A 12,353-nucleotide genomic window follows, 5' to 3' on the forward strand; every position below is an offset into this window, starting at 1 on the left:
GTAAAATGTTAGTTTTTGCAGTTTAAATTTTCCAAATAAGCAATATGCCAATATAATATTTTTCCCAATTTCCCTGCTCCTTAAAAACAAAACAAAACAAAACATATTCTTCAAAAATATGCTTGGTTTCGCTTTCTATTCTTCTCTTATAAGGATAGTAACACATATAGTCCTGAGACAGTCTGCTTGTGAGATGGGAGAATAGATAGCCTTTACATTTTGTGGGTGAAAAAGACAAGAAGTACATCACAGTAAAATGCAAACTGTGCCTGGCTGATGAAAAATGTTTAAATGTTCATCAGCCGAAGAGCTGTACTTCACGTGTCAAGAGGCACCTGCAAGCAGAGCACAGCAGCTCCAGAACACTTTTAACTCAGATGTCCCGGCGATTGAAATTCATGAGCTTGTTGCTGCTCACGTGTTGGAGAAGATGCCACCAACTCACTATGCCATGAGTTAGAGTCAGTGCATTCAGAGATAGATGTACAGTAGGTTACATGGCCAACTGAACACCTACCAACAGGAGTTGGCAGTGTGATACTACTACTACTACTGCTACTACTACTACTATGTGTGCCATGAAGGGAGATTGTTTTGTGAGTTATATATTTCTAAAACTTTCCAAAGAATGTTTTTATCAGCAGTAATTTGAAGTGGCAGCCTTATTTTACAGTTCTCTAGTTTTGAGATTAAAAACAGTAGCATTCAGCAAAAAGACACAGTGTTGACAGTTTGTATAATGGATATTCTACATAACCCCAAAGGCTGCTTCATATTTCTTTCCCCCACACAATTTTTAAATGCACAGAGACCATTGCTTGAAGCCAAATTACACTTTCCAAGGTAAGGCTTATGAGTTTAGCATTTTACATATGAACCAGTGAGTGAAGACCTCAGCGACCTTGCTCCTAACAACCATTAAGTTTCATTATCATAGTTAATTTTCCACACATTACCTGAATGAACAATGGCCCATAGCTAGAGGAGTGACATCATTACTCACCCTGATGCCCAGCTCCACGTTTTCACCCCCATACACCTCCATCCCTTCATCGAGCAGACCAATCTCCTCAAAGTACAGCCTATCCACCACAAAGCAGCCAATCAGACCTGGGCTCCTGAAGGATTTAAGGGGATGAAGATGAGCTTTTTTTAATTTTATCAGTTGCTATCCTCTGCACATATAATGTTAGCGTGACACAGTTGCTATAGTAACAGAAGGCAGGAAAAGATGCGTGACCCAAGAACGTGTAAAACGTTCAGGGAAGTGCATAAAATCCATTTTTAGCAGGATTTACATGTGTTTTGAATAATTTAATCATTTTATTTTATTTAGGCTAAAAACACAATTATGTTGTTCTCTTACTGAATTGGTGCAGTCTTGTTGCCCTTGTGCCACCAGGACTTGGGTGGGTTGAGGTAGCGACACCACAGCTCCCAATCAAAACCCTGTGCAGACAGCGGATACTCTTCAATCTCAAAAGTGTCATATTTGATGTTATCAAAGGACGGGGAGATTATCCGGGTTCTGTCTTCTTTAATTCTCTGCAGAATAGGTTCAGCCCTGTAAATATGGAGAGAGAAAGATATTTCAGTGTCAGTATGTGTTGTTGCGTGCTTTCTCCATCGACTCTATGACCACACTTGTCAGGTTAGGGTATTTGTTCAGTAAACAATTTTATTCAGTTCATTGCTCATCTCAAAGCTTTATGGAAATTATATTTTTTAATCAAAATAGGAAGAGATAAGATTTGTTTACACACAATTACACATTTTTTCTTTTCCAAACAGTTTTTCAAAAAATACAATTCATGGAAAACTAACACAATACACAAGAACAGGAACACACACACACATAGAAAAATTGAAAATTATATTATGAGCTATAACAGAGGTTAGATCTGCTATAATGAATACATTACAATAAACTCCACTTATACAATCACTATACATCTAAATTCCCATCTATGCATGTGTGTGCCCTTCAAAGACTGTGGAAAATGTGAATATAACTGTTATTATATTTTTATTAAGGCACCTAAAATCCAATTTTTTCCCCTAAAAAATCATATTCTTTAATTTTGATGTGATTTTGACCAAAGGGAGTGAGGTCTTTATGCTTCACATCTACATACACAAGTGGGTCTTACATGCCGGTTTAAAATCTGACAAAGAACCCCTGCACCTTTGAATTCATATTTAATATCGGACTCTGTATTTTTAACTGTTAGTTGATGTGTTTCAGTGATCTTGTCATACAAAGATACAAATTACTGTTGCCGGTAGAACAAAAGTTTATTGTCTTGCTTGCCGTACATGTAAATGTATATATTGTGTGAATCACTAAGGCTCTTCACATTCTCTAGCACAAGTCAGTCGTTTCAAAGTGCAGAACAAAAATCTTTGGGGAGGGATGCAGCTTTTTTATGCTCTGGCCCACTCTTAGTGCGAGTGAGTGAGTCCTGAGAAGAGCCCAAAGTGCTGTTTATTCAGTCGTAAACATAAAACTACTCAGCTTGGCTTTTTGATGTATGAATATCACGTACTGTATTTTTTATTTACTTAGTTCATTATAAAGACATAGCAAATTTCTTTCTTTTAAAGTAATATATACACAATACATTTCTAAAATTAGATTTAAGTGAATGTGCAGTTTTGTTACAATTTTTTGTCTCTCAATTTTATTTACTCTACAGTAGCGTAACTTAATTTGTATCCACTTGCTTGTAATGCACATTGTGTATGTGTACATTATATTTTTATTTTACAGTATGTCTTGTTAATTTATTTTATCTAGCTTTAAATATGATTTAATTTTTTTCAGCTGAATCTGTTCGTACTCTTTTGGAACCTGCGCTAACCTGCTGTTTATATAAAGGAAGTTTGATGGTTCGATTGAAAAAAAGAAACAATCAACCCTCACAGAGCAATATGGCTCAAGAAGCGGCGCTCTTGTGCTGCTAAGCTGAGCTTTTCACATGCTGCACTTGTGAGTTACTCACCATCCAACACTGAACTCAACGTGGGCATCAAAGAGGGCAACGACTGGGGCGGTAGCAACCCTCCACCCACTCACTCGGGACCGGATCAAACCCTCCTGCTTGTCGTGCCGCACCATCTTTATGAATCCTGGACGTTGGCTGTTAGTCTCAGACACAAAATCATGAAGTTTCTCCTTTAGCTCATCTACAAGAAACAAACAAATGCATATCAGTGTCTGAAGATATCATTTGAAAAGGGTAAGAAAAGTGAGAGCTACTTAGAAGTAAACTTCCACCCACAAGAACACATCATGTCCTCCTCCAGTGGGCAGTATTTCACTGGTCGGAGGCCAGCAGCACTTATGCTTCACTGCTTTGATCACTGGACCAAACAGGCAGCAGCTTGAGCCAGCACTGCAGACCTCCATGGGGCTTACCAGTCATAACGGGATATTGCAATATTGAGAACTCAGCCTGCAATGCTTTTCAAAACATGGAAGGAGGAGATGAAATGTCTGTGGTTTGATGTTTGGATTCAAAGTTTACCTCCATTATTACCTGAGCTGTATATTGTGTGATGAATCACACCATGGAGAATATGACTCATTGCTGCTTACATGACAAATAAATATGTATTTTACTTCAAGGTTTTGAGAGAGCCACATTTTTGGTAATTTTCTCAAAAATGCAATAAATTACAACAGCACATTTACAGGTTCACCTTGTGCTTCGACTAGAAAAATGCCAAGGATAGTGAAACAGACTGAGACGGAAACTAATTCTTTCAAAAAGGCCAAGCTTCTGAGTCTGCTGTAAAATATCAGCATAGACCAGTGTGATAAGGCAAAATTACATCATAGCTCTGTACTGTACTATCAACCAGATAAAGCTGGGGAAAAAATAAAAGTTTTATCAGTACTGTGTTTTATCATTCCTTAGATAAATCACCCGAGGCTGTGTTCCCACTGTTTTAACCATCTTTTCAGTTTGAAGAGAGTGAGAAGCAGCTGCGAGAAGACAAAAAGTGGCTACCGTGAAATTATGCTGTGCTGGCTTTATTAGAGGCAGTGTGAGGTGCTTTAGAAATCTGAAAAAATAAGTTTGATTTTCTAAATGAATAATGCTAGCAAAAAGTTCTGTTAAAGAAAGTTTCTGTTATTCAAAAGTTGTACAGTCCAGTCCTCATCAACTCTACAAAGATAATAAAGGCAGCATATTTTCTTGGAATGTAAAGATTCCCCACAGTCCGACAATGCATTCAGTAAACCAATATGTGGTCTTTAAATGAAATATTTTTCAGCCTTATTTTCTGCTGGCTTCTGACTTAATAGTTAATTTTGACAACTGTTAGTAAATAAGTCTCACACCATATGATCCAGTGAATCCACAGCATTGAATAGATATAGAAAGAGCAGAAATGAGTGCTAAGAGCTCATCTTTTCTTTTGGAATCCTTTCAAGGGTTGCAAAAGCAGTCATTATCTTCATCTCCTCCATATGTGGAGTATGAAAATTGTATTATGTCTTTCTTTACATTAATATTCACAGTAAAGCAACATGGTAGCCAAAGCCAAAGAATTGCACAGGTTCTTATACACACACACATGCGGACACACTAGAGTCTGCTGACATCACATAATTCCTAGCATACTACATTGCCACCCAAGGTCAAGTTAATAAGGGGTCTTGCTTTATATATTAAAAAAAATCTCCCTCTTGCTGAACTTGGGGTGGTGATGCATGTGTTCCTCAAGCTCAGGTCCTCTACAAGACACTTGGGAGTTTGACGGTTCGGCGGATTATTTAGCTGTTCCTAGGACTGCACTTTTCTGGACAGAGACCTCTGATGTTGAGCTTTAAAGCTTCTTATGCTCCTATTACCACTGGGAGCACTTTGACCTTTACCTTCCACATCTGCTGCAGCTGTTCCTTCAGCCCCTGGTCCTTTTCTATTTATTAACAATCATTCTTTCTGATGTTGTCTACTGGAATTGCCAGATCCATCACTACATCCACCTTTGTTGGTGTCTCCTATCAGGAGTCGGAGACTTCTAGTCTATAATAAACATAGATGATCCCATACACTATCCCAGCTACTTGGTTCTGCCTCCTCTGCCTCTTTTTTCCTCTTACTTTGTGATGGATAGTCTCTGGGGTAAGTTTGGACATTCTGCAGCTTGGGTCCTTCTGACTGTGGACTCCTCATACACTCTGTGTCTGTGCTGTCCTTTATGCTGGCCTTTCCTAGCCACTGGTAGGATGTCTTGTCAGCCCCGTCCTCTATCTGATGGCACAGTTCCTCCTTCTGTTCCTCATCATTGACTGTCTGAGTGCCTGAGGCACTCATCTCAGGGGACTATCTTCCAGATGTATTCAGATGCTCTGTGTTTTTTCAAGGATTTAGGTTATGATGCTAATAAATCTTCACCCTCTCTCTTTCTGGTGCTCGTAGAGCCTCAGAGTGCTGGACTCTGGGTTAAAACCTCAATGAATTGTGAGGAGTTTTTGCGTCTTGACATCAGTGGCATCTATGTCTCCTGTGGCCAGCTTAGTATTCCAGGTGAGTATCTGATGACTCATAGGGCTTATTTATTGATGGCTCAGATCCTATTCCTACCATTCAGCTGGCTTCTCAACACCTGTCTTACTTTCTGGATGTATTTGGCTACGGTTGACCTTCTTGCATCTTGATCATAGTTCCACTTGGCCTGTGGGATACACAGGTACGTGAAGCTGTTCTATAAAATGTCCGCTATCCTGCCTTCACCCTTGAGTCTGAATTATATAATGTCAACAAACTCTATGAAGAGTGATAATATAGATAAGATATCCCACCTGTAAATGTGAGCGCAATGTGAGCCACTTATTTCAGTTTGTGCACACTCACACTTTCCAGACACAAAATGTCATCGAGCAACAAAAGTAAAAAACAAAAAGATTTACATATTCAATTCTGTAATATATCACTAGTTTGTTGACTTATGCTTTGTAGGCAACGGCCAACTTTTGGATGATGGGTATAGTTGTTTCTCACACTAATCATTGTTTACGAATACAGATACATTTTAAGAAGCTCTTGTAAAGCAATCTGTTGGTTTTGAGATTGCATTTAGGAAATGCCATCTATCTTTTGCTCTCCATTCACACTGTTTATCTGCATGCAACCAAAACTGGACTACAAGCAGACCACATGTGGAAACAGGAGTGCTTCAACAGAAAAGAGTCAGAGTGTGTTTAATTTATTCCAGTGGACGGCTGCCATTTCCCGCCAGGTAATAAATAATTCAAAAGCACATTAATTCTCACATGCACTACACGCCACATGAAACTGGAATTTTACATGTCCTGTATGTTGAGTATTACAGTAGGAAGAGGAGTCAGTAACAGTTGGTTTCTATACCTCCTTATTAACTGCAATCAGCTAACAACTGAGATGTGAATTTGTCCCTAATGAGATTTCTCGAACTCAAAGCAGAGTAATTTTTGTACTAATTCAAGTTTAAAGGCATTTAGTAGAGAGATTAACTATATAATTCCATTTACTTTGGCTAAAGCCAATAAAGCAGCTGCAACAGATCTATAAGTTTTAATCCATCAATAATTAAGACATACTAATGTGTGTGTGCACTGAAAATAAGAATGATGCTCTTATTCCTCATAACAAATCCTAATAAAACACACTTCATTACACCAGGAATAGCTGATAGCCAACGCTCATCAATCTTTCAGGACCAATATCCGGCTGAGGCTCTGCTGGAAAGCAATGGGCTTTGGGATAGAGTTGGACTCGAACAACAAGCAAAACAGGTTATAACATCACTGTGCAGCCGTGCACTAATTCCAGTACATAATTTACAAGTATCAAAGAAAAGTCAAGGTTTTTCTCACTCAGAGGATGAATAGCAAATCTAATGGTGAGTGGCAAAATAGAAGAACCTGCCACTTAGCTCACCTCTAGCCTATTCTCAGTCAGATGTAACACAGTTATAGAAAAGGATTTCCTGAATGAACAATTTTTCCTGAACAAACCTTGAAAGCTTTCCATATGGCTACAGGGCTTAAAATCCTCTTGTTCAGATTTTCTCCTAGCTGCACAGGGAATTAGCTGTGACTGTGTCATATATATCATTGCGTGCACAACCAGGCAAAGGATATTTGATGAATGGGATTTTAGTCATTGTTTCCTTCCTCATCTATCTTTCATCCTAACTAACTTACATAAATGTTTCTATGAACTGAGCCTTTCTGACTATGCCTTGAATATTATATGTTTCTTTCATGCATGTTCAAACTAAACACCATTTATCAGCAAGCAGGAGTTACTGCTTGCACAGCAGATGGCAAATCGTCATGGATACAGGTCTCGCAGTTGATGAGTAGTTTGCACAGCATCACTTGGCAATTTCTCACTGCACAACTCAGTGGTAGTGAAAATCAGTGTTTAAAATACCCAACTGAGAACTGCTCTTCCTCCACAATCAAGCCAAAAAGTCCAAAGGCAGTTTGTTTTAAAAAAAAAAGAAAAGAAAGAAAATAGCTAAAAAAAAAAAAAATATGGTGAACATAGAGTACATTGCTAACAGTTCTATCACAAATTGGCACTGCCTATTTATCATTCTCTAGACGTTGATGAAGACCTTTCTGGTACGGACGTTTCAGTAAGCTTTGAAGAACAGGAAAATATCTGGACATATTCTTGGCAGTACATATTAACAGCAATTTGAACACTAATACAATCTTTTATTTCTGATCATATCATAACTTTTGTGTAGCCTCCAGCTTTCACTGGCTGGACCTGTAGCAACTGCTTGATGGATATCTCAGTGGTTTCCAACAGCTGCTGGAACCTTTTTGCACACATGTGGGGCTGAACCATTCCACACTAAGTCAGTGGTTACTGGTCAGTAACAAATTGCCATAAAACATCCCAGAAAGTTCTTTAGCAAACTGTTTTTCTATTTCTGTTTTTAAAGGAGCTGAGACTATTAGGGTTAGTTCACTAGTTTCTGAGAACTTTACATTTAACTTTTGTGACTAAAGGATTAATTAGCCAACAAACATATTAGACTCTATCATATATCAGAAAACTCAGGCAGTTTTTGACAACTGTTAAAATCCATAGTAATCTCTGCCTATGACTATTTTTACATGAAGGCAAGGGCGGAAATTTCTGAATACTTTTTTAACCCCTTTTGAGAAAGGTTTGCATAAATAGTCTGTGTGGCAGAACATTATATTTGCTAAAATGCAAAGTTAAAACTATCTTCTAATGAAATTTAAGCTTTTTATTAGCTATCTCTATCTCCTTACTTAAATGAGTGAACAGGAAACCTTGGCAAAAGATTGCATGTTGCCTACAGAGGCTAATCAGCAGGCTAGCCTTTGAATTTCTAGATGGATGCTGCAGAGACAGTCTTCTTCAACAGTTTTACATTACTATAAGCATGATTTTTTCTTTCTGCTGTCCGTTTTCTTTCAGGTTAGTGTCTCATCATAGAACTCTACACCCTAACATATTACATTTTAGGGTAAAGAATGGATCATAAGTCCTCTGAGCCTGTCTAATAAGCGATACCCTCTCAAAACCCTACTTTTACACGGACAAGTCTTTCGCGGCCCACAGCTGGGACATTATCCAATTAAGGAGGAATCAGCTAGGTCAATTTGCCCTTCTCTCCCTTGATGGCTACACGTTCTCCTGCATGCTAATGCTTGGAGGTGAGCTGTGACAGCGGCCGATGACTAATGCAAGGCCGTGGGTGCCTCAGAGGTAAGCTTTGGATGATGACCCTTTCAGCACTATCAGCAGCATCACAGGTCAACAGGCTAACGACATTTAGCACAGATAAGATTCACAGTCATGGTGATAATGATAACACCAGGCCTATCATACGCAGTGTGACGGAGTGCTCAAGCAAACAGGGCGAAATGCCATCAGCAAAATGTCAACGCGTGACTTGGGTCTCTGAAGGCACTGAAGGCAACTGCTCTCCAGCTCTCAATTACCTGATGAAATATGAATGAATATTAGTTGTAATTTGAGATGAGACTTCTGGGTTTTACATTTTTTTATATGATACATTTGGATAAATCCAACTTTATGGCCAGTAACAGCCAGAAGGAGAGAGATAATTCTTATTCAGTCGAGTTGAGGTAAGTTATCAAGACATACCACAGTGATCTATGTTTTGCTCCAGCAGGCTACAGGCAATGCTCCATGTTGTGCATTATTGACTCAGGTAAACATATTCCTCCCAGTGCCAGTATTTCCCCTGTTGATTGGCCCGTAATGGTTGTCTCAGTTCCTGTTACAAGGTGCAGAGCCTATTTAAAAGTGAAAAGCCTATAAATGACCTTGGCACAGTATCATTACCTTTTTATAGCCCGCTTTCTGCCTTTGTGATGTAGTTAAAGTTTTCTGCTGTAAATTATCAGGTCCACTTTCACAGGTGACTTCAAGTCTATATCTTGTGCTCTGCAAAGCAGACTAAAGTCACCTGTCAGTGATCTCACACATCAGTCATGTCAGTGATAGCAGCGCAGAAGGAACAGAGCTCAGTAGTTACACGCATATATTAAATGTCTTTTTGACCTGACAGTATTTACTCAACATCCAATGCATGCAGATGTAAGAATTAGGTTTGCAAATGCAGACAAGATATGTACAAACACTTCATCACCTTGCTGGATTGTTATCTGCCTTGGGGCAAATTTCCTGGCTTTGCAGCTAATTAGTGTTATTCATCTATCAGTTAAACCCAGTGTACACAGCTCCTAATTAACATTAAAGGAGTTTGAAGGCCCTCAGAGGAGCAGCAATACAGATACTGACTGCAAGCAAACACTGATATTTAAACTATATTGGCCTTTCCAGCTTTGCATTCTTATGTATCCTCTGTGTTTTTGAGAGCTCATCACTAATTGGCCATTTTATTGAGGATACTTTTGAAACTTTGACAAAAAGCATTATTGTAATTTTATTGAAACTCAGTGTATCTGTGGCAGTTTACGCTGTGCTCTTGCTTATGCACATTAGAAGAGAAGGCCCTTCAGACTGAAAAGTTTTTGTTGAAGGTCATTTTGAACAACTTTGGCTGGAATTGCTCAGCTCTCTCCCCAAACCAACAAAGGCAGAGAAGGAGAGAGAGATGCTGAAAGATTATTCTGATAGCACCCAGGATGGGCTTCCACACGGTTTTTACACAACCTGTAACCCAACAAAACAATATCTTTATCTGATGGTGTTCTCCATTACCTTGGGAGTAATTGCATGTGACAAGACAATTATCAGATGGAAGCTTAGGGAAAGGTAGATCAACACACTGCTTACTCACTTTTGCACTTGTGATCAAACCACATAAAACTCTTAGAAATGCATAGTAGACAAAGTGTCACCCTAATTGCAAATCCATGCCTATTACTTCAATCTAGCTGGAAAGCATCTATTGCCTGTTTGCGGCTTCTGAGCTACAGCTAGACAAACAGTCAATTTCTGTTACATAAAATGTGGGTACTTACTATTATTGCTGTTGTCATCCACCAGGATTATCTCTTTGAGCAGGTGGGAAGGTGTCCTGTTGACGGCAGAGTGAATAGACCGCAGAATGACAGACAAGGCTTCGTTCACAAAAATGAACACAATGCTCACTTGAGGGAGGTTCAAGGGATAAGTAATGTTTCTGCACCTGTGGAGGACAAATAACAAATAAGAGGCAACGTTTAGACCTTCAGCTTGTCTAAATGATTAACAGACACGTTTGACACTATCCCGCTTGAGAGTGAGATATTGTCAGGTTTCTTGCCAAAGTGTCTTCTTGGCAGACTATCAGAACCTTATATCCGATTATCAACGCATAAATGTTGTCACTGGTTTATGGTTAATCTAACAAATACAGGTGCCAGTGCACTGCTGGTGCTCTGCAATGCAAATGGGAAAATAAAAGAAAAGAAAAGTGGTAAGGTCTGTCATCAATCTCCCGCTCCTCTCTTTCTCTTTCAAAACACTGTTTTCTGTCACCACATGTTGACATTTGCATTGTGAATAATGAGTCCAGCTTCTTCTCCTGAAAGGAAACTAAATGTCTGTTTCCAAGATTTGCAGAAAGAGGAAGCTACACAAAATGCCAATAAAAGTCCGGGAAACATAGCTTTCAGTCTGAACAGAGGTATTTTTAAATGACCCAGGTGTTTATCTGTATGGTTCTATGGCTCCTGTGTTCACAAACAACTACTACCTCATTAACAACAGTAGCAAAATTAGTTAAAACCTCCCCATAATATCCTCTAGAAATTAACATTTAATTTAATGAAAAAGAAGAGAATTGGGTTAGGACTGTGCTATTTTATTTGCTTCTACAACCCTCAGAAAAATTCAACAAAACCCCATTGCTGTCCATGCTCATCATGCTCTCCTTTCTTTTTGTATCTGCAGAAAGCCATGGCTCAGGCATAATGTTTGGGAAATGTGAAACAGAGACACAAAACATGCGTGATTAATGTCTTCCCTGGAACTGTCTCAGATGAGTGTGCAGAGCCAGTGTCAGTAAGAATGAATGTTCTGAATTGAGTTTGGAGAAGAAAATGTCCAAAAGTTCTTTAAGCTGTATAAATCTTTGCACTATATCGCCATTTATTCTCCACCATGGAGCCATCTACATATGTCTGGTCCCAAACGTGACGATGTGATTTTTTCCCCCTGATTTTTGTTTGAAATAACTTGTGTGATCACATTTTTTGGACTGTGGAGTGGCCTTCATTGATTTGTCATCGCTAAGAAGGTGCACAATCACGTTTGGTGATGTGAATGATTCTTGTGTTATGTCCATTTAAGTGCTTGCTCACAGGGGAATTTCTTGATTGTTGGGGTTTTCTCCAGAATAGTAGTCTTTACCTTTGACTGTTGGGATAAATATGCATTCCAGCTGCCCCAGCACCTTTAAATGGGCAATTTGTAACCTCAGTTAAAACTGCATTTTTCTTGCATCTATAACATAATTCACTCATTAGCAGGTAGTGAGTGGTGTTGCATGCTTTAGGCAAAAGTAAACTCTTCATTGGGTTTCAATTACTGAGGCAGTGTTTTTCCATGTGACCTTGTAAATTCTTTGTCACTCAAAGTGATTTTTCATTAGAGCTAAAAATCAGAACACAATGCCAGTGTAGATTTCTTTAGCCAGTACATGGATGTTTACAGTGAGATTAGAGACAAAAACCATCAGGGAATTCTTAGGTAATCATCAGTTTATCAGTATTAGATTTTAAAAATGTTTAATGTTTTTTTTTAACACAAATTACAAATATTTGATTCTGTTATAGATTTTTTTTAACATTGCATAGTTTTGTGATGTTTTATAGTTTAGTGGGTGAATTACGA

General features: G+C 38.7%; 1 protein-coding gene across 1 annotated transcript in view; it reads right to left on the bottom strand.

The window, feature by feature from the left end:
• Positions 1 to 12,353, bottom strand: part of galnt18b (UDP-N-acetyl-alpha-D-galactosamine:polypeptide N-acetylgalactosaminyltransferase 18b) — a 98,718-nt gene that overhangs the window by 47,738 nt on the left and 38,627 nt on the right. Inside the window, exons 3-6 of the mRNA XM_085178839.1 lie at positions 10,499 to 10,665; positions 3,003 to 3,186; positions 1,367 to 1,564; positions 1,004 to 1,118 (exon numbers count right to left, since the gene is read on the bottom strand). Coding sequence (XP_085034965.1) covers positions 1,004 to 1,118; positions 1,367 to 1,564; positions 3,003 to 3,186; positions 10,499 to 10,665 — 664 coding nt within the window. The remainder of the gene's footprint in view (positions 1 to 1,003; positions 1,119 to 1,366; positions 1,565 to 3,002; positions 3,187 to 10,498; positions 10,666 to 12,353) is intronic.

This window comes from Neolamprologus multifasciatus, chromosome 1, assembly GCF_963576455.1.
Source record: "Neolamprologus multifasciatus chromosome 1, fNeoMul1.2, whole genome shotgun sequence".
In the NCBI taxonomy this organism is placed as follows: Eukaryota; Metazoa; Chordata; class Actinopteri; order Cichliformes; family Cichlidae; genus Neolamprologus; species Neolamprologus multifasciatus.